At 38.2% G+C, this 27,319-nt stretch overlaps 1 protein-coding gene across 1 annotated transcript in view; it reads right to left on the bottom strand.

Annotated features, from left to right (window-relative positions):
- The window catches only part of HELB (DNA helicase B), a 38,573-nt gene extending 21,344 nt beyond the window's left edge, over positions 1 to 17,229 (bottom strand). Inside the window, exons 1-7 of the mRNA XM_054580066.1 lie at positions 16,971 to 17,229; positions 15,132 to 15,542; positions 14,097 to 14,266; positions 11,061 to 11,939; positions 8,034 to 8,208; positions 6,192 to 6,333; positions 3,856 to 4,010 (exon numbers count right to left, since the gene is read on the bottom strand). Of these exons, the coding sequence (XP_054436041.1) occupies positions 3,856 to 4,010; positions 6,192 to 6,333; positions 8,034 to 8,208; positions 11,061 to 11,939; positions 14,097 to 14,266; positions 15,132 to 15,542; positions 16,971 to 17,154 (2,116 nt within the window). The 5' untranslated portion in view covers positions 17,155 to 17,229. The remainder of the gene's footprint in view (positions 1 to 3,855; positions 4,011 to 6,191; positions 6,334 to 8,033; positions 8,209 to 11,060; positions 11,940 to 14,096; positions 14,267 to 15,131; positions 15,543 to 16,970) is intronic.
- Positions 17,230 to 27,319: the final 10,090 nt, after the last annotated feature.

The following is a 27,319-nucleotide window of genomic DNA, read 5'->3' as shown; positions in this document are numbered from 1 at the left end:
CACATGCAGACAATGCCTACACAAAAACATCCAACACACAACAGCTACTTGGGGAAGCAGCCCTATGCTTCCAAGATCACAGCCTGTAGTCTCCAGAGAGTATTCTGAGGCACACCAGGAAGCCTCAGCTTGTCAGCATGCTGATAAGCCAAGCATTTGGGAATTGAGCTGGACCTCACCAAGCTGCCATGGCCATCAGCATCTATATTTGACCAGCCTACAGGCCTCACATGCAATGTATGTGAGAGAAATGCTGTTTATTTCTGGGGACCACCACTGCAGAACACTAGCACTTAGCTTTCAGAATCTATCTCACCCTTGAGGCCATGCGACTCCATCTTGCCCGCCCAGACTGACCTCTTTATTTCTTTTGTTCCCTTCTACCTCAGTCAAGCCAGTTCCTCAATTATTCCACCACAATTGAGTGCCTGCCTCCTCTACCACACAGGTCATAATATTGCTGACCTGGGTCTACTCTTTTCTTAGTCTTTCCCCAGCACCCCACAGGCATGCCGTCTTCTCCCCACTCATCTTCCCTTGATCCAGACTTCAAGATTCAGTTCAACCCTGACTCTTCAATAAAACCTCCCAGACACCTGGATTATCTTAAAGCTCTTATTTCACTTGTGCTCCACACCACTCAAGTGAGCACTTAATTATTTCTAATTATTTTTTGTGTTAATCTGTCTCTCCAACCAGATTGTCAGCTCCTTAAGGATAGCGACCATGCTTTATTTCCCTGAAACCACCACTGTGCCTCATATACTATGGAACTAGGTTTTGAATAATTTCTTAGTTGCAATTGTTACAGGTAGGAGGGCAACCAGACCATCTCCTCAGAGCAGGAGGGTCTATCTACTGGCTCCTCAATATTAAGTAATCCCTGATAACTTCTTTTAGTCATCATCTTCAGGCCATTGTCCCTGCAGCCACTGGGGATAATGCAATATCCTTTATGACAAGATGTTAACCTGGCCTCTTCAGCAAATAAGAAGGAAATGTTTAAATATTTGTTGAGCCATGGAGCCAGCAAGTGTGTGCCATGTCTGAGACTCTATCAACCTGGCTAACACTATTTGCCCTGCCCTGGGGATGCCCTGAGACTATGACCCACCCAACTTACAGTGGTTAACAGTACATTTTCCATATAATGGCTGATCTTGGTTCATGCTGCACAACTTCCTAAATCCTTTCAAACAAGCAACAGCTGGCTTCAGTGAGCCTCCAGTCCCCATACCTCTTGCTAAGTGGCCCCAGGCCAGGTACTCTTCAGTAGATTCACAGCTTGGCTTTGCCTGGGAATCTCCAAGCCCAGCACAAGTCGTAGCCATCTGAGATGGTTTTACAGCTCAGTCCATGTAGTCCAGGGCAGGATACAGGTTGGGGCTGACCTTGGCCTGCACCACTCGGGACACCACAAGGCCTGCACACCCATTAGACAGCTACAGACCATGTTGAAGCACCACCACCCTGCCCCTGAACAGCTGATCCTCCACAGATGGCAGAGGTTGGTTGTCAATGGTCACAGCCAATCCTTGCAGCGGACAGGCCTGGGTAAATCCTCCCCACTGACCTGTCAACAGAAACTAAGACTCAACTAAAGAGGTGTACTCAGCTCAAACGAAGGGAGCACCTCAAGTACACAGCTTGGGTGACAGGGGAGGCTATGCTATCAGACCTTACAGGATACCTACTATGTTAGGCCAAGTTACCAAGACAGGGAGTCACAGCAGCTCTAATACATTAGAAACAACTACAGGGAGGCTGCCAAAATGAAGAAGCAAAAAAACGTGGCTCAGATGGAAGAATAGATCAAAACTCCAGAAAAAGAACTAAACAAAATGGACATAAGTGATATATCTGATGCAGAGTTCAAACCACTGGCTATAAAGATGCTCAAGGAACTTAGTGAGGACCTCAAAAGCATAAAAAAGATCCAGTCAGAAATGAAAGATACACTAATGGAAATAAAGAACAATTTACAGGGAAAGAACAGCAGAGTGAATAAAGATGAGAATCAAATCAATGATTTAGAACACAAGAAAACAAAAACCAATCAGAACAACAACAAGAAAAAACAATCCAACAAAAATGAGGACAGTGTAAGCAGCCTCTGGGACGACTTTGAGAGGACCAACATTAGCATCAGAGGGGTGGCAGAAGGAGAAGAGGAAGGGCAAGAAATAGCAAGAAACTGGAAATCTATTTGAAAAAATAATTAAAGAAAACTTTCCTAATTTAGTGAAGGAAATAGACATGCAAGTCCAGGAGGCACAGAGAGTCCCAAACAAGATGGATGCAAAGAGGCCCACTCCAAGACACATCATAATTAAAATGCCAAAGGGTAAAGATAAGGAGAGAATCTTAAAAGCAGCAAGAGAAAATAAGTTAGTTACTTACAAGGGAGTCCCTATAAGACTGTCAGCTGATTTCTCAAAAGAAACTAGACTGGACTAGCAAGAAATATTCAAAGTCATGAAAAGCAGGGACCTACAGCCAAGATTGCTCTTCCCAGAGAAGCTATCATTTAGAATCAAAGGGCAAATAAAGAGCATCCCAGACAAGAAAAAAACTAAAGTTCATAATCACCAAACTACTATTATATGAAATATTAAAGAGACTTATATAAGAAAAAGAAGATGAACAATAAAGTGGCAATAAATACATAGCTGTCAACAACTGAATCTAAAAAACAAATGATACAAGAACAGAGACAGAATCATGGATACAGAGATTGTTTGATGGCTGCCAGATGGGAGGGGGGTGTGGGGGAATGGGTGAAGAAGTAAGGGAATTAAGAAGTACAAATAGGTAGTTACAGAATAGCCGTGGGGATGTACAATACAGTATAGGGATTGGAGTAGCTGAAGAACTTATATGCATGATCCATGGATATGAAAAACGGTGTGGGGATCTCCTGAGGGAGTGGGGGTACTGGGTGGAGGGGAGCAAAGGGAGAAGAATTGGGACAACTGTAATAGCATAATCAATAAAATATAATAAAAATTCTAAGGAAAAACCTGTGTCAACTACAATGAATTCTCAATAACAGTCATTCAAATCTTCACTTATTCAATTCTGAGTAAACTATTACACTATTTTAAAAAGCTTGCTAAGTTTATAATAAAGATCAAAAGGTTCAGCCTATCTAAATAGGCTTATCTGCAATAGATAATTTAATATCTATTGTTCATCAAAAACTAACATTTATGTAATTCCTTAACATTGACGAATGTCCTCAAACCTCACAACAGCTCCACAGGCGCTGTCACTGTGATTCCCCTTCTAAAAATGAGGAAGTGATATGACACGGATCATACACATAAGGGTAAAGATTTCCTATCCCATGCTCTTTCTCAGCCCTGTCGTGGTGTCAGCCTAACCCCCATAATTAGAAGTGATGCTTGTCCATTTAACAAGAAGTAGAACAGAAATATTAGGGCTCAACTTCCCGACAGTTGACAGCCATTAATTTTGTTTCACAAATGTACTCAAAATAACAAATGTATTTACTTTTTCCAACCGTTATGAAAGAAAAACTTCATTAAGACATGCTTTCTCCTGAATGAACTTGGATTACTGGAGCTTTGCTTTATTTTAAACTATTCATCTGCATTCATTTATTCACTCAGCAAATATTTATTGAACCCTCAGTATGTATATGACAAAAGCTTATCTTTTACAAAATTCTAGGGTAACCTGCTTTCAATGATTAATAAACTAGTTTATTTTCAGTGCTTAATTTTTTACTAGCAATACACATGTTTACCATCAAATAAAATTATAACTAGTCATTTAATAACTGTTACAAAACTGAAATACTTAATCCTACATAACACAGAAGTTTATACTTACAAAAGTGATGATTACTTTTTGATAACTGAGAACTAGCATCCTCTTCTGGAAGTTTCACAAAAATAAATGTTTTATCTTGTATAGAGACAGGAAATGTTGGATCATTAGAGATATTCAGCTCTGCATCGAATTTTGGAAATTGGCGTTTTGAGATTCTTAACAAAGATAAAATAATATACCAAGAAACAATATAAAAAAAGTGTCTCATAATATGATCAGAGATAATATCATTATAACAATTAATATCTGTTATTAGGTAAATAGGGCAAACAGGCTACCCATATACACATAAATAGCAAAGGAGTTTTAAAACAAAATTAGCAAATTAAAAGCATTAGAAAAAATAGGGAATTTACTAAGCACCATTCTGAGAACCTGACCTACTTTTCTCCAAATGGCTAAAGAACTGTACAAGGTAAGTAATACCCTTGTTTCACAGGTAGCAACATGAGGCTTAGTCAACTGTAGTTGATTGCTCAAGGCCACAGAGGTAGGACGCAGGGGAACTAGGCAGTCAATCTGGGCCCATTTGGCTCCAGATCCTTTTCTATTTAAATTAGCTTGGACTCTTGGAGGTTTATCCATATGTTCACTCTTTCTTTTCCCGTTTCTTCTGTGTATATCATCTGTATGGCCTCATTTTCCCAGTTGAACCAAATATCCACATCTTCTCTTTGCTTCTGTTTTTCCTCTGCAGCCCTCTTTAGTTCTTGTAGTTCCCAAGACTAGCTAATTATATCAGAAAACAGAGTAAGGGGAAGGTGCCTTGACATACTACAGTCTCTCCTTGGTTATTTCGAAGATGACTGACTCCCTGAAGACCTAATAGCAGCCTGGCTATCAAAGGTAGTGGTACACTACTATGTCATCTTCCGCCTTTCCCAACAGAGTTGAAAGGAAGGAAAGGAGAGGGAAGAAGGCTGTCCCTGCTGGAAAAATCCCAGATTTAATCTCTGGGGGACTGAGAATTACCACGAGTGTCCTATTTTGCTTCTGACCCAGGACGTGCAACATATTTCTATCTCAAGGAGCTTTTCCCTGGTATCACTGGGATCCATCTGTCATTGAGTATTTGGGATGATTAAGAAGAAATGATGAAAGGAGCACAGCTTAGCCCAAATGGTATCAGAAAGGTCACCAAAAGGCATTGCTAAATTTCAGATAAAATTGAGTTTTAAAAACTCTAATGTGCTTTAGATTCTCCCAAGATTTCTAGACTTTAAAATGACCAATCATCTACCAACATCCCCAAAATGAGCAGAAGTGTTACAGAAAAAGAATTATACATCCAACAGCATTATTTTTCTTAATGTTTTAATATAAAACTGCATCATCTACCCTATTCCTATCAATTCTTCCTCTACTACTCCTATCCTATCCACGGTAGATAAGGACACAGAGAAAGCAGATGTTTATGTTCTAGTTTCTGCCAATATCCAACCAAAGGAAATGTTCAAGAAACAAAAACAACATCTTCTAAAAGAGAGTCAAAACAAAGATAAATTTTGTCCAATGAACAAAAGGGTCTCTTAGTAGTCTGAGGTCCCATAACATCTACTACAGAAGAGTACTCTAAATACTTAGGCAAAGGCTAAGGGAAAAATAAGTGTTCTTTGCTACTTAAAGGAGAGTAATATGTCATGAATGCCACCAAAATTCATCAAGAAGTAAAATGTCATATTCATTTATTTTGCTCTGGGTCTCTCACGAAAGTTGTGGGTAATCTTTTCCCCCAATTCTCCCTTGAACTCTACTGAACTCATTTCTAAGTCTCTGTTCCCCTTGGGCTTATTCTAGTCTCTATGCCTGATGTGACTTTAATTTACACACACATTTTTTATATCAGAAAAACAGCCCTGGATGGTGTGGCTCAGTGGATTGAATGCCGGCCTGTGAACCAAAGGGTCACTGGTTCAATTCCCAGTCAGGGCACATGCCTGGGTGTGGGCCAGGTCTCCAGTGGGGGTGCAAGAAAGGCAACTGCACATTGATGTTTCCCTCTTTCTCCCTCCCTCCCTCCCACTCTCTCTAAAAATAAATAAATAAAATCTTTTCTTTTCTTAAAAAAAAAGAAGAAGAAATCAGGAAAACATGTTTATTCTTAAATGCATTACTGGACCAGTAATAAAAAATACTAACTTTGTTTTTTTAATTGTAGGGCAAAATGTGTGTGTGTATGTGTGTGAGTGTAGAGAGAGAGAAAGAGAATAGATTTGTTAAAAGGGCATAGTAAATGTACTGCACTGATTCACCCTAATTCAAAAACTAATATGTATTTTTAACCTTTTATTTCTAATTCAACAGAGAGAAAGTGCAAAATTTAAGTTATATTATACCTTGTAGCATTGTCCACAATTAGCTCAGATTCTGCTCTATGGTTTGTCTTTAGTTCAATAGCACACTTTCTTGACTTAAGAGTGTCAAAAAGATCTTGCAGCAAGTTACCAGGTTCAATGCTGGGTAACTGTCTAATGTCACCTAAAAGGGGAAAAAAATAGATGCAGTAAGTTTTAGGTAACTGAGGTCCTAAAATTTAGGAATTATTTTTATTTCTCCTTACTGATATATGCTATACTTCTAAAAACTTACTTACTCTGAGAAAAAAAAGGCCCCAAAAATCTTTATTTAAAATGACTTGAGAACATTGTCTTTAAAAATATTTAACAAAAAAAAAACATTTAGATTAAATAATATAAGATATAAAAAATAGCAATAATACAAGGTAAAATTTGAATCAAACTTCTTTCATACCTATAACCACAGGCAAATTGTTTAAGGACATATATTTTGGCCAATGTGTACGGAGAAAAACAGGCCTTATGCAGGAATGACACTTTCTTTTTGGTCTCCCCTCTTTCCTGGGCTGGAGGTCCTAGGTCCTGGCCATGAGGGATGTTAAGAAGGAAGAGAAGGTGGCTCGGCACTGTCAGTGGCAGGCGCTGCGCCCCTCCCCACATGCAGCTGTGTCAAGGGTCACCAGTGTGGGCTTGTGAGGGGCAGCAGAGAGAGGACGGTGAGCCACAAGTAGAAGGCCAGGAGGCACAGTCTCTGAAAGGTACCTGAAGCTAGAGAGACTGGAGACCTGCTAAGCCACCAACGTTGCCAATATTTTTGAGTGGGAGAAGAGGTTACTGGTGCAAACTTGAACTGAGCTGGCAGAGGGTGACAGGGTGATTTTTCTTTGGGTGTCTTAGACCAAAATTTCTGTGCCTTCTTCAGTTGTCACATTATTTTCAGTTCTTGATTCTATGTAGTAGTTGTAAGGACAGATATTTAAATAGCTTTGAAAATTATTAAATAAAAGATTCCTTTCTTTCCACACACACACACACAAAAAAGGCTTTAGATAGCTGGTATTTATTCAATCTTGTTCAATGTCTAACCAAACATGGAAGACTCTATGTCCTCAAATAAATAAAATAAATATATAAAATACAAAATAAACCCAATGTATTTGATAACAGATAAATTCTAGTAATGCAATGATAATGATTTGCTCTATTAAATTTTTTTTTCTTTTTACTTTAGGCAAACCAACCAACCATAGAGATAAGAAAAACTCTTTTCTGGGTGAAAGATGGAAGAATGTTTAAGCCTTTAATAGAATCAACTATTTATAAAATATCCTCAAATATCTAAAAAAGTTACTTATACACAATTTGATTCTCACATTGCAATTCTATTTTTTTCTCCATCACATTATTGAGTCTACAGAATATTATACCCAATAGAATCTAACTGAATCTCACCAGAATTGGCAAGGACTTAAGAGTCTGGTGAGATCTAATTTGAGTTATTAGCTTAACAATCACAAAAATACTTTTAAGAGGTTTATAATTCAGATTTTTATTATTTACAAATTAATGTATATCTTGATTTACTCTAAATCTGTGACATTTTTAGCATCTTAATAGTCATCACTTAGGTGATTAACAGTGACCCCTCATGACTCTATTTCATTTACATCCTAGCCTGCTAACATCCTGGCCAAAATAAAGAACCACCCAAACTGCTAAAGAGAGAGGTTAAATTGAACTCAGTGGAGTTTTAGCATGGCTCTGACAAGTGACTTCTCACCTGTAAAATGTGGATATTAAATAGTGAAATTGAATAAACAAACAGTCATTTAACCACAATTCTTTGAACTAAATAATTAGAATTCCAATATTTTAACTTACCAAGAATAATAAGCTTAGAAAGTTTGGAGTGCTCAAGCAATAAATTTAAAACGGATTTGAAGATTCCTACAGATACCAAACTCCCTTCGTCCACAACTAGAACTCTAACTGAAGAAAATTTCCATGGACTGCTCATGTTCATTATTTTCTTCCATAAGTAGAAGCTATAATTGACCTACAATGAAAGTATTGCATTTTTAAGTTCAGGTTATAAAATTTACAAAAAAAAACAAAAACAAAAATATTTACATGTTATTTTAAAACAACTCTTAAATTGGAGGAAGGAGTGTAAGTAGAGTAACAGAGGGGGAAAGGCCAAGGAAAGAGACCACAAATGACAGAGATGAATACACAGAAAAGATAGAGCAAATAAATCTAAAAACAAAAAAAAAAATCAAATAATTTTAAGAAGTGCTTCTGAATGACTGCTTAGTGTGTTTAACAAGCTTTGCATATATCACTATTTCACTGCAAAAATTTCAGCCCTCCCCTTACTCCTTTGGACCAGGGAAAGCTCTTATTCTCTTCCATTCCCAAAGAAAGCTTGGCCTTCTGAGCGTGCCCAGCCACTCAGCCCTCCTCTTCTCCTAAACTATTACAGTCCGTCCTGGAAATAAAGTGCTGCCTTCCCAATCTACCTAGGAAAATTTTATTCTTTCTTTTAATATTCTAAACTTCCTAACTTCCCAACATTTAAAAAAAAAACACCACCACCAACAACAAAACAACTAAAAAACAATTTATTATAGGATAATAATATTTACTACTTTAAAAATATAGAAGAGGAAAAAATCTGTAAAATTACAGCCAGATAATGTTAAATATTTAGGACTCTATCATTCCAGAAACATTTCTATATTGTAAGTATGCCTATTCTGTATATTTTTTAAATGGTAACATATCTTTTCTCAATTGCAGTTTACATTCAATATTATTTTGTATTAATTTCAGGTGTACAGCATACTGGTTAGACAATCACATACTTTACAATGTAATCCCCCCAATATTTCAAGTACCCACCTGGTATCATACATAGTTATTACAAAATTATTGACTATTTTCCCTATGTTGTATTTTACATTCCTGTGACTATTTTGGAACTACCAACTCATTTAAGTTTTCTACTGCAACTAGATTTAATATGTTTGTAAAAGCTTTCGTATTTTCCACCCAAATGCATAAATTCCCTTAAAAAAAAAAATACTTGTCTCACAATAGAACATTTGAATCATCATTATTTGTTTCCTTTCTTTTATTTTACGTATTCTGTTAGTTAAGAATGACTGGTTGACGGTTTCCCCTGTATTTCTTATGCCACCAACTCAGTACAGGCCACATCTATGAGCAACTAGATTACTCAATAACCTTACAACCATGTTCCACTACACACTAACCCAAGATGGGATTGCCAGACAAAATATAGGAAACCCAACTAAGCTGAATTGGAGATAAACAATACATGACTTTTAATATAAGTATGTTCAATGTAATATTTGGTACTTATTTATACTTAATGATTACTTGTACTTTTATGTGCTAAGTCTGGTAACCCTAGCCCAAGGATGGTAAGTCAGTGGCACAAGTGCCATCCCTGCCCTTACTCTCTCCGGAGCCTAAAGGCGACTTCAGAAATGTTCTCCCAGCATCCCAAGCAGATATTAAGACACTACCAGTTGATCAGAGTTGGAACATAAAATGAAATTTAGTAATGATCCCTCTCTGGCCTCTCCTCTCCTAATTCAATCCTTTACACTAATCAGACGTGAATGTGTAATAGAAAAAAAATCACAGACTGATCAGAAGCCCCTTCCACAATGATCAACACAGAACTTCTACAGGTCTATGTTCATTCACATGACTGACAAAGGTAATGGGCAAAGTAATTTCTGAGGTGGCGCGTGGCTCTGTAATCCTATGTAGTCTTCCTTAAAACTGCTTCCATTTCACTCCCTTACTTAGTAACCTAAATGGCTCCCCAGTAAATCAAGACCAAGCAAGCCTCTTTGTTAAGTTCCAAGGTCTATGATAAATGAGAAAACTATGGCGTCATGGAAAGAACAAGTTGGGAGGCCAGAAATCTGAATTCAAGTGCTAGTTCTGCACCTGGTTAAGATCCTGGGCAAACCATGTAACACCTCTAAAGTTCAGTTGGCAGTTTCATCATTGACCCCCTCACTGGTTTACTAAGGATTTAATGAAATGTCAAAGTACAAACTTTAAAGCTCAAATTTCCTGTCTAAACCAAATTTAATTTTCATTATTTCACAACACACAGGCTTCAATCAACACAATCACTTCAAAACCCTCTATATACACTATGCTTTTGGAAAGGCCTTTCCTCTGAATATTATTTCCTTCAGAAGTCTTCTAATGCTTAAGTTCCTTGATCTGTAGAATGGAGGTCAGGGCTAGGGGAACCTCTACCACTCTTTACAAGTTTAAAACTTCATGACTCCTAATTACAGCCAAACCTATTTTTTCATGCATATTAATTCATTTGAAATTCACATTACGTGACTCCTATTTGCCAGGTACTGTTGTAGGTGGAGATGAAGAATTAAACCAGATGATCAAATTCCTCACTATCATGGAGCTTTAATTCTACAAAATATAAACCTTTTCCTTCCAACTCCAATGCTTTTCAAAATATGGTTTGTGAACTATGGCACGCATGTAACCAGTCCAGCTGACAACGGAGCTTGTGTCAGCATTTAAAAGAACTACACCACTGAGCATACACTTATTTTAGCTTTTTTTTTCATAAGACTTTCTCAAGGAAAAAAGCAGTTCACTGCCTTACTTCCTGGCACTTGCTCCTACCTCACTGCCAACCAGCAACAGTTTATAGACAGGTTGTTTTGAGAGGCAATGATCATTAATAACCAGCTACTACAAGGCAGGGATCCGGAGGACATTCCATAAAGATCTACTGATTGTTGTCAGGAAGAAATGAAAAAGAAACTAATGAAGTAGTTTGTCTTAAAGGCAAATGTTTTCTCTCAAGAAAAAAAATGTAAAAGGTTTTACCTGACACAGCGTATAAGCACTAAAACCAGTCTTCTCTCTCAGTAAACCAGCTGCTTTTCCTGTAGGTGCAGTAAGTAAAACCTCTATCGCCTTGTCTGCCTTCAGTGCACTTTGCTGGCTAAAGGTAATCCACTCTTCTGATAAATCTTGGTCTTGTTCAAAGTCCTCACATGCTTTTTTTACTTCGTTTTCTTCCAACAGCTCCACATGCTTAAAAAGATGGCTAACAATTGTGGTCTTCCCAGAACCACCTTTCCCACTTATGACTGTCACAGCATTGGAGCAGATCATCTCCAAAGCAGCCACCTGATCCTGGTCCAGGTGATCTTGACTTATTTCTGCATTATCTTCATTTTCACCGTTATCCCAAATATGGTCACCGCTGCCCTGTGCATTCAGAACGCCGTCCGAAGTTTCTAATCCTGTTTTGTCAGGTTTACTTTCGTTCAATGTATCATCGCTTCTTGAATCCTCCAGTTTTTTGGTATGAAGAGATGCAAGCACCTTCTTGACATCAACATGTAAATGCCATGGAGGCCTTGTCATCAGGTTACCTATTAAAGAGGCAATGTCTTTTTCAGCCCGGAAAAGGTCATAAAGAAAGATACGGCTCTTCTTATATGTCACCACACCGATATCCTTCAAAAACTGCAGAGACTGCCAAACATCATGAAAAAACATACAGTTTGACAACTGAGAAGTTAAGTCAGCTTCTTCTACATATGTGTGCCCATGCTCTCTACATATCTGCTTCAGTTTAGAATATATTATTAATCCATTCTTCTCTAAATCAGTCATCAGCTGGAGAAGAGGCTCGCACTGACAAAATGCCGTCCAACTTGCCTCACATCGCAAAAGCTTCAATTCTCTGTAGGTTATCTTCAAGAAAATAAAGTTCAAGCTGCTTTATGAAAACTATAAATGTTAATGATCATTATGAAAATTACAATAAAAAATGTTATTTACTAATGATTTTTTAAGTCCTAGAAGACAAGTCCTCATATTTCAATTAAATTTGGAGGGGAAAAAAAACTATGTACCTAATACCTCATAAATTTTTAATTGACTGTCCTGTGATTAGAGATGTATATAATTTTTAAATTAAAATTATATTTTCTCAAAGCAATACATCTAATTTTAAAAGTCAAATAACACCATGAGATTCAACACTAAAAATAGGAATCCCCTGATTTATCTTTCCCATGCCTTCTAAAGGTAACATTTTCAACATTTTGAGTTTCTTCTAAGTACCATTTATACTATTCCTTAATTTTATACTTTAGCTATTTTGAATTTTAGTTTATTGGGGTGACACTGGTTATTAAACTTATAAAGGTTTCAAGTATATAATTCTATAATTCTATCTGTATATGGTACTATGTGTTTACCACCCAAAGTCAAGACTCCTTCCATCACCCCTTTTACCCTTTACTACTTCCCCCCACCCTCCACATTAACTCCCTGCTATGGAAAGTCTTTCTCTGTAGAAGATCTCTCTCTTTTATACCATCACTTCCACATATACTTCTTCCCTTCCCACCTTGGAAAAAAGTTACAGTATACATTTTGTTCATCAATTTTGGCTAAATCAGTGTAAACAGGATTCAGATAAGCAACAGGATGTACCATGATTACGTTAACTTTATGTTAAGCTGTGTGTGTGTTGTGACTGCCTCATTTTCTTGGCTTCTTTTGTTTTCTGCGTGCTCAATAACTCTGCCCGAACGCTAGCAGGCCGTCCACCAGCTCCATCTGTTTTTTCATGGAGACATCCTTCTTGGAGCCCTCCATACATAGTTATATGGGTTGAATTGTGCCCCCCCATGTTGATATCTTAACTGCATGTTGAAATCTTAACCACTAGTACTTCACAATGTGACCATATTTGAAGACAGGGTCCTTAAAGAGGTAATTACGTTAAAATGAGGTCATGGGTGGGCCCTAACGCAAATGACTTATGAGAAGATTAGGACACAGCCAACACAGACAGAGAGATGAGCATGTGAAAACACAGCAAGAAGGTTATAAGCCAAGGAGAGAGGCCTCTGAAAAACCCCACCTTATGGACACCTTGACTTTGGACTTGTAGCCTCCAGACCTGTGAGAAAATAAATTTCTGTTGTATAAGCTACCCAGTCTACAGTTACAGTAGTCCTTGGAAATTAATAAAATACCTCAGTAAAGTCTTTATTTTGGATGGTGAACAATGAAACTTCAAGCCCCTTTTCCCCACTTGAGTCCCAGAATGCTCATTTCTCTGCCTCTCTTCTCTACTGAATAAATATATATAAATAATCTAATGTTCCAGAATTTTATTTTTCAAAGCATATAGAAATCATTGTCATTTGATGTAGGGAACAAATTTATTATTCTAGTGTTTCTCAAACTAGGTGGGGAGCAGTGTCTGCAAACATTTTGGGGGATCCAAAAATTACACTAGAATTTTTAAATTGTATTTTCATTTGGAAAACCACCTTTAACTAAGTACTGCCAAAATTTAAGTGCCACATTTAGTTTCCAATGCCACTGGAACCTCAGTGTCACTTTACTACTCTTGGTCTATAGTGACAGAAGTGGAGTCATTTGTAAATGATATTATTGTACCAAATTTAAAAAATCAAATGACATCATGCTGTACCATATGAACAGGGAAAGTTTTCAAAAGTTCAGATAGGAAAGTGGGGGATTGAACTGCACAGCAGAATGAATTTGCCAAACTCATAAGAATGTGTGTCTTCAATGAGATCTATGCTCAAGTTGCAAATGACAATTAAGTTACCAAAAATGTTTGTCATATTAAATTATATAACTAAATTATTAATCATTTGTATGTCACTTATTTTGTTATTTTGTTTTCCTTTATAAATTTTGCTAGAGGCATAAAAAGTTTATATTTAGTTGTTACACTTAAAGAAAATAGATCAACATTTGAGGTCCATACAAATTTTTTCCTTTAAAAGAGATGCAAAAATTGTCAAGTTTGAGAAATCTTGCCTTATGTAAGATTACCAAATGCTAAACAAATGTTTTACTTACTTTGCTAAATCCAAGTTTCCATGGATTCGTAACCAAAATCTCTTCTATCTTTCTCAACACATCTTTAGAATCTGAGCTTATGAGCTGTTTAAAGTGTTGAGGCAGAAGAACTGGAAGGAATTCCATTATTTTTGGAAACTTCAATGCTGTCGTTACACTTATAAACGGAACTACAGGATCAGAAAAGAACAAATGAAAACACACAAATGAGCTCATTAGAACAACTGATTTGATGGATTTTCTCATTTAGTATGACCAGCTCAAGAAATCCAAATCAAAGAGAGATTAATATATTTAACCAGGAAGGAAATTGACATTGTAACAATTTCTTTTGTACTGAGATGATTTTCATTGTGTTTAACACCAAAGTTCATGTTCTGTAAATGCTTAGGTAACTACTTCTTAGCTTTTGCTTCATTTTGCTTGCAAATAACAAAATTCTGCTCAATGATACAAAGATAAATTCAAAGCTAGACATAAAAAATAATATACATATTAACCTTTATAATCATTTTTCTGACTGCAATCATATTCCTTTGGTAATTAAAGTCATTTGATGAGGTTCTGCCAAATTTATTTGAAATAACTAACAACTGAAATATTCCATATATGGGAATGTCCAAATAACAAACTACATTAAAAAATATTTTAAATCATTTCGGAATGAAATTTTTCCAAAATGGGTTACTAATATTCTTGCCTTTTTCTTCTGCCTTCTTAAATAGAATAATTGACAACTTTTTCTTAACCTCTCAAGGTAATTCTATATACACAAAAGTTAGAGAGGGGGAACCAGAGTTTTAGAGCTGAAAATGAACTGCAACGAACTTAAAGATCATCTCATCCAATCTCTTCACAGTAAAGATGAGGAACCTGGAATATCAACATAGTCTAAAAACTATATAAACACATTTTCATCAAACCAATTTCAAAAAGAATACTATGCCAGACACCATAGTGGCAACATTTTAAAACATATTAAGTCATTAAGTTATCTTAATTACACTACAACTTGATGATAAAAATCACACCTACTTGTGTTTTCCACAGGAAGGCACATCTCATGATCTGGTTGGGACTCTTCCTGTTCAGTCTTTGTAGATTGTTTTTGACCATTTCTCCCAAGTTCTTTGTAGAACAGTCTTAATGTTTCCCTAAGATTTTCAAAGTTGAGGTTTTTATAGCCTGATATTTTATTTACCCAGTCTAAAAATTTATTTATAATGTCACTGGAGACATTACATTCTTTAAGAAAGAGGGAACAGATGTTTTTTTGATTCGGTGGTGACATATCAGACTGTAAAAAGTATGATGGAAATCCTTGAACGTGATAGTTCCTTGATCCCACAGGCTTTACTTGTACCTTCACTCGCCACCAAGGACCCGTTAATGGAAAACGTCCAGACACTTCACACTGTTCTTGAGTGTTTTCATCAGCAATTACAACTTCAAAAAAAAGTTTAGTAAATTTTAAAACCTCTCTTCCAATATCTTTATCAAATCCACTATTCTCTTTAACTCCCCCCACCCCCACACACACAGGCACACACGGCACCATGTACAGATATCTATTAGGGTGTTTATATTCCACTTACTTGTTTATCTGTCTCCCTCTACTACCCTGTAAGCCCTCTAGAATAAGACAATGCTTCACTAGTTTGTACTCCAAGAGGTAAGCATGGTGCATGGCCAAAGTCTGCTGTTCCTCTTCTAAAAGCAGTCCTCTCTCTGCTACTCTGACTTCAGCCAATTCAGAAACTGACCTTCATGCAGTTTCTAAAAAATGCCATGGCCCCTCCCACCACAGGGCCTTTGCATAAGCTGTTTTATCTTCTTTAAATGTTCTCCTCCTTACTGTTTATCCCATTTACTACAGGCCTCAGGTTAACTGTCACTTCCTCAGGAAAGCCTTCCCTGAATCTCAAGAATGTAACCTCTCATAGCACTGCTTACTACTTCTTCTAAGCACTAAGTACTATTACAGTTACTTCTGTGATTATTTAAACAATGTCTGTTTAATTCACTATAGACTATAAGCTCCATTAGGACAGCAACCTCATCATCTTAGCTATCCATGGTATTCCAGCAGCAAACACCTTGCTTGGAACATGGTAGCCAGTCATGAATACTGCTAGGATAAATGACTAAACCCTCCACAAATACTTGAAAATTGTCTGTCTAAACCTGTGCTGTCCACTCACATGGGACCATTTTAATTTAAATTAAATTAAACTTAAAGTTCAGATCCTCAGTTGTACTACCTGCACTTCAAGATCTCAGTAGCCACACGTGGCTAGTGGCTATTGTACTGGACAGTGCAAATATAAAATACCATTACCATAGAAAATTTCACAGGACAGCACTGGTCTATACGTTAAAATATTCTTAAATAGCAGTCACAAGTATAATTTATAGCACAGGAAACTACACAAGGTAAACACGGATATCAATATTATTAACAGAAGGTTAATGAATCAATAATGCCTAAAAGGTGTTTCTTGGGTGTGTGTGTCTTCTAACCACCTGAAAAATAATCCCGTATTTGGCCTCCGGGCCCCAATTCTGGGTGTGAACACAGGCTCAATACCCACTATTATAAATATCCTCGATAATAAAGGGCCTTCGAAGAGTTGTGGACATTACATGAGATAATACACGTCACCACAAGCTTAACACACAGTATTTGTTCGTTATTGCTGTTACAGTAATATTATTTTATCCTAAGTTGGACAAAACAACTAGGCCGTCCGAGAGGAGGCCTGTTAACAGCGATGGGGCGCCTCACTGAGGACAGGGCCACACTAGGAAGCAACATCAGATTCCCCGGGGGGTTTATCTTCCATCACATCCCCCAGGAGCCCGGCGCTTCCTCACCACGGAGGCACCCAGGGAGGCTGCCAGCTTTTACGCCCCCACTGCAGAGCTCCTCGGCATCGACGAACACCGGATCTTCGTCCTCCACGTCCTCCATCAGACATTCATCGCTCTCCTCCACCAGGACCTTGGATGGGAGCAGGGGTCCCCGTAGTTCCCGCAGTCGCTGGCTCAAAGAGGCCATAACTCAGTTCTCCGAAAGTCAACTCAAACTCGGGACACCGGGGCAAGTACAATGCCATCATCAGCCAATCAGGTCCGCCACAGCAAGACGGTCAACTTCCGGGAACGCCGGCGCGCGCGCGGAGGGGCGGGACTGCAGCGAAGCTCCGCCCCCAACCGCGGGCCGGGCAGTGTGCGGGGGAGGTGAGGATTGGTACTCCCCTGCTGCGCGAGGAAACGAAACTGGAGTGTCCACCAGAGGCCTGGACGAAATCAGCCCCCAGGACAGCGGCAAGTGTGGCACCTGCTGAACCGCTAGCACGCGGCATCCCCTAAGGAGAGGGGATTGCCGGGGAAGTCCACGTCCAGTGAGCCTAGAGAACCCGGGAAAGCAAGCCCTCCCCAAAACCCCCAAAACAAAATGCCAGGTGCCCTTCAGGCCAGGTGGCCACCAGCCAAAGCACCAAACAGCGAATCTCCAATCCTGAGATCCTTCTAGCTAGTCGTGACTGCTTTGGAGTTGAATTTCTATAGCACAGGAAACTGCAATCAATTTCTATAAGGAGCTAAATTTCTATAATCAATTTAAAGGCACTTATTCAAAGTACTGATCTCTAGTCCCCATTCCACCCATTGTGTCTGGATCTAGGGCAGGGACCCAGGGTTTTGTCTTTTAAGGCGTCCCATTTGTTTATTGTGATGCTTAGCCAGGTTTGGAAACCACTGAATTGGGTGACATTCAAAGTCCTTTTCATCTTTTTCTCAGTAAGTACACCTTGGTCTCCCAAATTCCTTTAAGCTGCTACCTGCTGACAGTGGGCAGGAGGCGAGGGGAACTATCTACTCCTAGCCCAGAGTATAGATGAGGATGGGGGATGGGATGCAAAGCAGAAGAGAAAGGACAGCGCTTTAAGAAGTTATTCTGGTGCCATGATTCTCATACTTGATGAAATACTGTTTGAAAATGCTTTTTGAGGAACACCTAAAATATATTACTACAATTGCTATTTTGATTACTATTTATTATGAAATTATTCTAATAATAGGCCTAAAATAACTAAGCATACACTGCTAAATCCAAAAGCATCTTATGATAGATTCTAATATAAACAACAGCTGCCACCAAAGGTTTAAGAAAAATTTATAAGAGAAAATACTACTAAAATTGTTTTTTTTTTCTTTTTTGTCCTTTGGATTCAAATGTCCACGTTTGTTGCTTTTGGAAGAATAGTTCTCTGCTGCAGCTGACAAATCACCAGTGTATTCAAGAATCATTTATATGAGGTTGAATTCCTTCCTAAACACTCACAATGGCTACTGTTTCCAGTACAACATTGAATTTGCTGGGTCAAAAGTCACACTACTGATCTCTTTGTTACTAAATCCAATAGATAACTTTTAGCCATTGTCTTACCCCCTCTGTCAACACTATTTGACACTGATAACAGTTTTCTTGAAACACTCAGGTCCCTGGGCTTTTATGATCTGCCTTCTCAGGTCTTCCTCCTGCCTCTTTGGCTATGGATACTTTCCTTGGGCTCTTTCACTGGCCTCCTAAGTAGTGGTTTTCCATAGGGTTCCATCCTAAGCACCTTCTCACTCTAGTCCGTCCTTCAATCATCTTTCACCTACTCAGTCACCTACATGCTATTGAGTGGGCAGGAGGAGGGCCTGTGGTAGGAGTTTTCACTAAAGCCCTACAGGAAGACCTCTGTGTTTACAACAGACCTCTATGGTTGTAACAACCTCTCCCATTAACTAGCTCTTCCCTTCTGTAAAATGGGATTTAATGCTTCTTGATCGTTTTCAGCTTCTGGCTCACCATGTATGCACAAACTGGATTGCAATCCTTTCTTTCTCCAGAATAAATCCTTTTTGGTGAGCGAATACTTAGTTTTGTTTACAGCTAACATTCCTAATCTGATCTCCAAACCTGTGCAAACAACTGCCAATTAGAAGCCACTATCAGATGCCCCTTGGCTACATCCAAACTGAAAGCTGTTCACTGCCCAAACCTGGGTCACTTGTGTATGTATGTATAGGTTTTCCTGGTTACCAACATGATTTGAGGACAGGACTCCAGAAGTTAAGGTTCTCTTCATATGAGGAGCATAACTCAATTACATTTGACTAGATAGTGTAGGTGAGGATTCAGGGTGATGAGAACCCTGTTTCCTTACTGGTTATTTCCTCATTTTTTCCCATCCATCTTTTTTTTTTTTTTTTTTTAAATGTTAACAATTCTAGGATCCTGGATACCATTTTTGCCATACACAGTAGGCAACAGCAGATTCCCTGGGGTGTTTCTAAAAATGAAATTCCTGGATCTTCTCTGAAGCTACATTTCCAAAAATGCAAAAGAGCATAGACAAAAGGTTATTCACTGTGTAGTTTTTAAAGTAGCAAATGATTGGAAACATTCCAATGTTTCAATGAAGCAGAAATGTGCATCAGTAAGAGACTTATTGATAAGCTACAGTGTATCTACACAGGGGAGTTCTCTTCAGCAATTTAAAAATAAAAGAAAGAAAGCATAAGGAAGATCTCTATGAACTTGATAAAGAGTGATTTCTGAGATATTATGTTAAATAAGAAAGAGAAAGACATAAACAATGCATATAGTTTATGGGTATTTTTATGCTTGTTTTTTGGGGAAAAATACAGGCAAGTTAAACCAGAAATTAATGAAAATAATTAACTTACAAATAGGGTGGAAATAGGATAAAAGGGACAGGGAAGGGACAAGATCTCTGAGTTTAACTTTTTGTAATAGTTTTGACTTCTGAAACATGTAAATATTTCATGTATTCAAAAATAAACAGAAAGCAAAACCTAAAATTGAACACAAACAGACATAAATGAAACTGTCTGTCAAATGGATAACATAACCTTTCAGAGAAAATAATTACTTCAAGTTACTTTTGAATACTTTGAATAAATGTTTTAAGTCACTCTGACTATAAATGCTTAGTAGATTATATTCCCAGGACAAAAGATCTACAAAGAAATCTTAAAGTTCACCACACACTGTGGTTAATGTTAATTGTAATATTGTTATTGTGATTTTTAAATTATGCATTATGGGAAAAAGCAAATAAGAAAATGTCTTCATGTTTTATTAAATGAAGGTTTTTTAATGTACATGGAAAAGAAATACAAACTCAAAAGAGGTTAAGAAAAATGCCTACAATATTAAACCTGAATTGAAAATACAAATATGAGTTTGTGATTTCTTCCATTTTAAATATATTTTCTAGCTCGGTTCACTGACAGGGCTGAAAGCAGTGTCACCCCAGGAACTCTGACCATGTCTACCAGTGTCATCTGGGCTTGGGCTTCCCATTTCTTATTCAAAGAAATGAAGGGTTTCTTAAGAAATGGCTAAAAAGAAAGAAATCAATCATTCTGCTCTGGGACAAGGAAAGTACAAGGTGGACCAGGAACTCTTTGTACTGGAAGGCAAGGAAGCCTGCAGAAACTAAGGGGGTTGTGATAGCTGAAGGACCTCCCAGTACGCACACTTAGGAAGATTTGAGTATCAAAAAGAAAAATGATTGCATTTGTTTTTCATGCACGGAGTAAGTAAAAATTTGGTGTGTTCATTGTGATACTAAAACAAAAAGAAGAAGAAATTTAAAAAATATTAAACACCATCGTGCAATCCCTGGTGAAATAACTGACTCAAGCAAGGATCGCCAATGGATACTAAAACCAGTAAGTGAAATATCAGTGGGAAACTGAGAGTCTCATGGCTATCATAGTTTACAAATTGTGAAGAGGAAAATGTATGTTTACAATGGAAATATGTACCTGTCAGTCACCCTTTAAACAAGTTATCAAACTTAGGGCATTAATAATGGAAAGAACTAATGTGTCTCATGCTGTGATGCAGTAGTGATCTACACAAGATCAGCTATGAAGTATTCATGCTGAAAATATTTAACCTGATTGTAATCACAGCTCTAGATCAGCATTGTCCAATGGAAATATATTTGTGAACCATATATATAACTTAAAATTTGTAATATAGCTATATTTAAAAAAGAAATAGGTGACATTAAGTTTAATGATGAATTTAATTCAATATATGCAAGATAGCATTTCAACATGGTAGTCAATATCAAAATCATTAATGAAATATTTTACATTTTTCCCATCCTAGGTCTTTGAAATCTGGTATGTATTTTACCCTCATAGCCCTTCTTAATGTGAACTGGCCACATTTCAAAGGCTCGAGAGCTGCATGTGGCTCTGACTACCACACTGGACAGCACAGCTCTGGATCTAATTGTTAACTTGACCAAAATCCAAGGAACTGAGGCACAAAGTAAATAATATCATGAAGAAACATAATGATTTAGAACAAAGGTCAGAAGACATTTTTTAAAAAGGGCCAGATAGTAAATATTTTAGGCTTTGCAGTCCATACAGTCTTCACATAATTCCCACCCTCTTTCTTCTTCTCGCTCTTCTTTTTTGCTACCCTCTAAAAATGTAAAACTATTCCTAGCTCCAGGGCAGTACAAAACAGGCCGACATTTGCCCACACCTAATCTAGCATATGAGATGTTCTACAAGACAGCTGACCTGGACTTTCAAAAAGTCAATGGCATGAGGGAAAGAAGGGGAAGAACAAGAGGGATCCCGGGGTTTACAGAGAGGCCAGTAGCTGAAGTCAAGTGGATGAAGAGTGGGCATGGGATGAGGCTGGAGAGAGAGGGGCTGGAGCCACAACTTGCAGTGCTTCGGGGCATCACAGGCTGCAAACCGGGGCGTCACAGGCTGCAAACAAAGCTTAGCCACTTCTGAACATGTGGTCACTCATCTAGCAGAAAGTAAGCTCTCATTTCAATGTCCCCTTGAAATCTCTCCTAGGAAGTGCTTATTAAATAAATCAATTAATCTGAATTACGAAACAAAAAATTTCAGTATCTCACTCATACTGCGAGAAACACAGAAGTTTTTCCTAGGTTACATCTAATCTGTTTTCTGGTTACATTCAAAATACATTTGCTTTAGAGCACCTGGATGGTATCAAGGCAAGTGTCACACTGTGAAGCTGTCATTAGTAAGATCTATACATTCTATTGGGAGAGTGGGAGGGAATAGGTTTAGTGACCTGTTTAATTAATGTGATGAGGTAAAGCATCCAATTAAGGCGGATTTATGGTAATGGTGGTTTCACAGTTATGAGAAAGCACTTCATATTATTTTCTCCTGATGAACATTTAAATGAGCATTTTGTCTTTTTTGTTTGTTAAAACAAGGTCCAAAGGAGAATGGTAAAATTAAAACAAGAAATGAGTTAAATAATAGGATTACCAAAGATACTGGCAAGTACACACGGAGTAGAAATTGTAATAAAAATGTCTTAGATTTCATTCAGTCACCAGATAGACGTGTGTGTGACAGGTGGTACTATTGTCTGTGATATCTGATGTCGCGCTCCCTCTAGGTCCACAGGAGGACTGTATTCCCCCATATATTTGAAGTTAGTCATGGCCGTCTGACTTACTGTGGCCAATAAAATGAGAGCAACATGTCACTTCAGGGGAAGCATATTAAGTGCACCTCCCGCCTCTCCACCACTGATTATCCTGTGGTGACTGTGGGAGTGTGAGGTCAACGGTGAGCCAACCTGTAACAGGCAAATGCCCTGTAGAGTTATGTGGGTCTGCAGCGGACTTTGAATAAATAAGAATACATCCTTGTGTTAATCTGCTAAGATTGTGGACTGGGTATTTATTTTTTTCAGAAGAATTTAAGGTAGTTTTCCGGACAATACTAATCGTGTACTAGATGGTTGTGTTTGGTGGGTTCAGTGAGAGATGTAAGGAGACAATAATTTCCCTTCCCAAAAATATTTCTATTAAACATTAATTAAAATACGTAGATTGGGAGTAATGGGTCAGAGGGCTGGACAGCTGGGGGCCTGATGCAGGGGAGCGTTGAATGATAGAGCCCTGGGACGGCAGTGCACAGCATGGGCAGAGACTTCGGGGAGCACAGAGCCTACCCCCAGGGAGCGGTTCTTGCTCCCTAGTTCTCTAATGAAGCCAGACTCCTCCCAGGCGAGTGGTGATACACCGGAGAAAGACAGACAGACTCAAGATAAAAGGCCTTTTGGAGTGTTAAGTCGACTCATGTTATTTAATACATTGTTCTTATATTTTAAAAGTAAAGGTGTTTATTATACAGAATAAAAACTTGACATGAACTTTTAAGGTAAAAGATGAAACTTCATGCCCTCTTCTTTGCTATATGGGCGCTTCACTCAAAACGTTAATATAACTTGTTAACATTACATTATGTTGTTAAGGGCTTGATGTTAAGCCCTTGTCTCTAAATATTACAAAGAAATGGCCCCAATCTCCTCGATTGCAATTCAATTGACCTAGTTCCATTATCACTGAAGTTTTTACTCAAGCTAAAATACTTGTGTGACTAAATCTATGTCTGCCCTTATACTTCTGTTTCAGTGTATGGCTTTTAAGTTGTAGGAGAATATGTTGATAAAAAGTATTGCTTCCTTAAATGTATTTTCTATAAGCTTCCTTCCTAACAAACATGCTATGATCAAGAAATAATAGAAAACCTAGAACACATCCCTCTGCTGCCCTCAGAGAGAGGGTGCTGGGGATTGACCCCTGGTCAGCCATATTGGTCTTAATTTTTAGGCCTTTTATGAAAATTATTGATCTTATTTTATACAGTAAGTAAAAAGTAGCAGTAAAACTTTAGCAAAATTAGTAAGAAGAAGCAAATGATTACAACTTATTTTTTTAGTCAGTATATATCTAAGGACACTTACTGTTCTGTGTACTGGAGAAGAACAGTGAACAAAACAAACCAAGTCCCTGAACCTTCTAGTGGAAGGAGATAGTCATAGAGCAAGTGAATATAAATACCAAGTGATGACAAGAACTAAGAACCAAAATAAAAGCAATTAAAGGGACAGAAAATGACTGGATTGGAGATTTATTATTTCAGATATGATGATTGAGGAAAACAGGCAGAAATATTATTAAATTGACATTGATAAGATAGCATGCTCTGTTGGCTGAGGGATGAATTATTGAACAGGAGGAATGCAAATTGGGGAACAAATGAAAAGTGCAATGTGTATGCAATCCATAATCAGCAACAGATGAAGACAAGACTTTGTAGAATAGAAATATATTTGAATGTTCCACAGAATCAGCCTTGTTGCAGAAATCAAACTGCCTTCAGCTTAGCAGGTGTGTTTCCATGGGGTTATTCTAAATGGCTGGAAAAGTCCCTTTGCTTGTGAGAAAATTCCACGTACAACATCTACTTCTGGTCAAGGGAGGAAAAAAACCCATCCAGCATGTGAAGCATGGGTCAAATGTAAAATATAAAGAATAGATTGACTTGATAATGAACAAAAAAACAAAACAAAACAAAAAGATGACTGAAAGACAAGAAGTAGAATGCAGAAAGAGAATTCCACTGAGGAGCCAGTAAGCAGATGCAGAAAAGTGGAGAAAAGAATTTGAAAATTCACCCTGGCCATGTGGCTCAGATGGTTGGAGTGCCATTCTGTGCACCGAAAGGCTGCCAGTTTGATCCCTGGCAGGGCACACGCCTAGGTGGCAGGCTCCATCCCCGGTGGGGCCTGTACTGCGTACAGGGGAGGGAAGCAACCAACCAATGTTTCTCTTTTTTTTCCTTTCCCTCTCTCTAAAGTCAATAGGCATGTCCCCAGGTGTGAATAATTAAAAAAAAAAGTTTTTCTTAAAAAAAGCTGTAACATTGATAGGTAACTCATTTTACCTAGTGGCAGATTTCATAAGGCACAGAAAATCTCTAAAATTCCATATTTTTTTTTGATGGAAACAAACAGAATTTGGAGAGTGCAGAGAAATGTTTTCTCATTCAGGAAATAGAATAGTTGTGCATTTTTATCTTTTTTCCTTTAGATAGAAACAGTAATAATGGCTGCTTTGGAGTGTTTATGATGTGTCCACCATGAAGTGCTTTTTTATGAATGAATTCATTTACTCTTCATTATAGACCCATGAAGTAGATACCATTAAAACATTTGTTTTACTTATGAGGAAACCTGCTGAAAGGTAAAATGACTTGTTTGAGGTTGGAAGTGGTCAAGCCAGGCTTGAACCCACGGAGTTGGGCCCCCATGCCTGTTTGCTGCTGCACGGTCAGGCACAGCTCTGTGTTAGTTTCTGTGCATATACCTAGGACACACTGGGTTGTATGGGGACTCATTTTCTAGCAGAATAAACTCCTTGATTTGTTGCCTCTGGTGTTTGAGATTTGTAAAACACACATAGACTTCTTTGAGATCTTAGAGTGGATTTAAAAGATACCCACAACATGGTGTCATATATAAGTGATAAATAACTTAAATTGCAAGCAGGTTACTTATTTTTCATGTAGCTGCTGGATCGATCTCTAGAACTCTATTCTCAGGGGTCTAAGATTAATAGTGCATGTGGGAGAAATGAATGCTTTTCACCTCTTTCCTGGCCGGCTCTGTTTTGGAGAGATTATTGTTGGCTGACACCTACCCCATAATATTTGACCATGACTTCACATTTTGAGAAAAACTACTTTCTTACAGCTCCCACACTGCTCTTCAAAAAGCTCCACCTGTTGTCTCTTTGCTAAATCCCATCATTACCAAACAATGGGAGTAAGAACAAGGTATAAGGAATTTCTGTAGTTGGGGAATTCACCTAAGAAGATGACACACAGATATCATTACATCCTATAATCCTGAAGTTGTGTCTGTTCTTCCTTCTCCTTTAAAATACAGTATCTCTTTGATTGCCCCTTCATTGCTATGTCACACTCAGAGCCATCCTTAGGGTATGTAGGGCCCCATGCAAATATTTATTTTTGCAGGGCCCCACTCTATATAAACAATTTAAGCCATCCTAAATCAGCATGCCAGTGCCATTTTGGAGTCCAATATCACACGATTCTTAAATTTAAAAAAATCTGCATTGCCCAGGGACATGATTGGCTCTCACATCACTCTCCCAGAATTAGGATTTGGCCATAGCACAGAATGAATGACTAAATAGGAATGAATCATGGAGCAACTTGGGACATCTGGTCAACTCCGCCCCTTAGCTGGCAGGTAGGAGAGCAGCCCATCACAGAGGCATTGGGACTTAGCCAGCTTGGAGGGCTCCATCCAGATGGATGCCAATCCAATCTCATCTGACCCAGGGAGGGTCACAGATTTGAGGAAATCACTTCAAAGAGTGAGACCTCCTGATGCCTGGGGCCCTTGTTAGGAGTCCTGATTATTCAAATCTGAGAGTCACACCAACACCTTAATCTGTATTCATTTAACCTAACTTATTACAGTTTCTTCCTGGTTGGGCTCATCCACTTTCCTCCTTTTGTGTCCATTGTCTTCATAATGTAGATGTATTATTAATATTTTACTGTCTTACTTTCCACCATGTTCCTTCTTATTGATTTTATAAAATATGAACGCCTTAGTTGTTATCCTCATTTAGATCTAGTCTAGATCCAATCCCCTCTCATCTACTCAAGAATACCACTTCAGCAATTCTCCCTTCTTGCCAAACTCTTTGGACCCATCTCTGACTTCTCTCTGTCTCCTAGATCCCATATCCAATCCATCAGTAACTCCTGTTGACTTTACTTTCAAAATATACCCAGAATTCATCACATCTTTACTGCTCTCATTCTAGTCTCAGCTCTGCCTTCCTCTCTGTGCTAGCTTAGTGCAGTAGCCCCATAACCGAGTTTCCTGCCTCCAGTTTTGCTCTCAATAGCCTTTCCTCAACATAGCAGCCATAGTGATCCTTTTAAAATGGTCTTAGGCCTTGGCCAGTGTGCCTCAGCTGGTTGGAACACAGTCCCACACACCAAAAGGTTGAGGGTTCTATCCCCAGCCAGGGCGTATATGGGAGGCAACTACTGATGTTTCTCACATTGGTGTTTCTCTCTCTCTCTCTCTCTCTCTCTAGCTCTTTTTTCCTCTCCTAAAATCAATAAACATGTTTTTTTTAATTAAAAAATAAAATAAAGCAGGTCTTAGTGTTTTACTCCTTTGTTCAAAACCATGCAATGGCTCCACATCACATTTATGATGAAAGCAAAAGCTTACAAGTTCCTCCATGCTCTGCTCTCCTCTGGGCCTCACTAACATTCCTCTTGTACTCTCC

The sequence above is a fragment of the Pteronotus mesoamericanus genome, unplaced genomic scaffold (assembly GCF_021234165.1).
Source record: "Pteronotus mesoamericanus isolate MK-2021 breed Mesoamerican mustached bat unplaced genomic scaffold, CSHL_Meso_final contig_56, whole genome shotgun sequence".
Lineage (NCBI taxonomy): Eukaryota > Metazoa > Chordata > Mammalia > Chiroptera > Mormoopidae > Pteronotus > Pteronotus mesoamericanus.
Note: the sequence above shows the minus strand (reverse complement) of the source record. Positions and strands in the feature narration are given on the sequence as shown.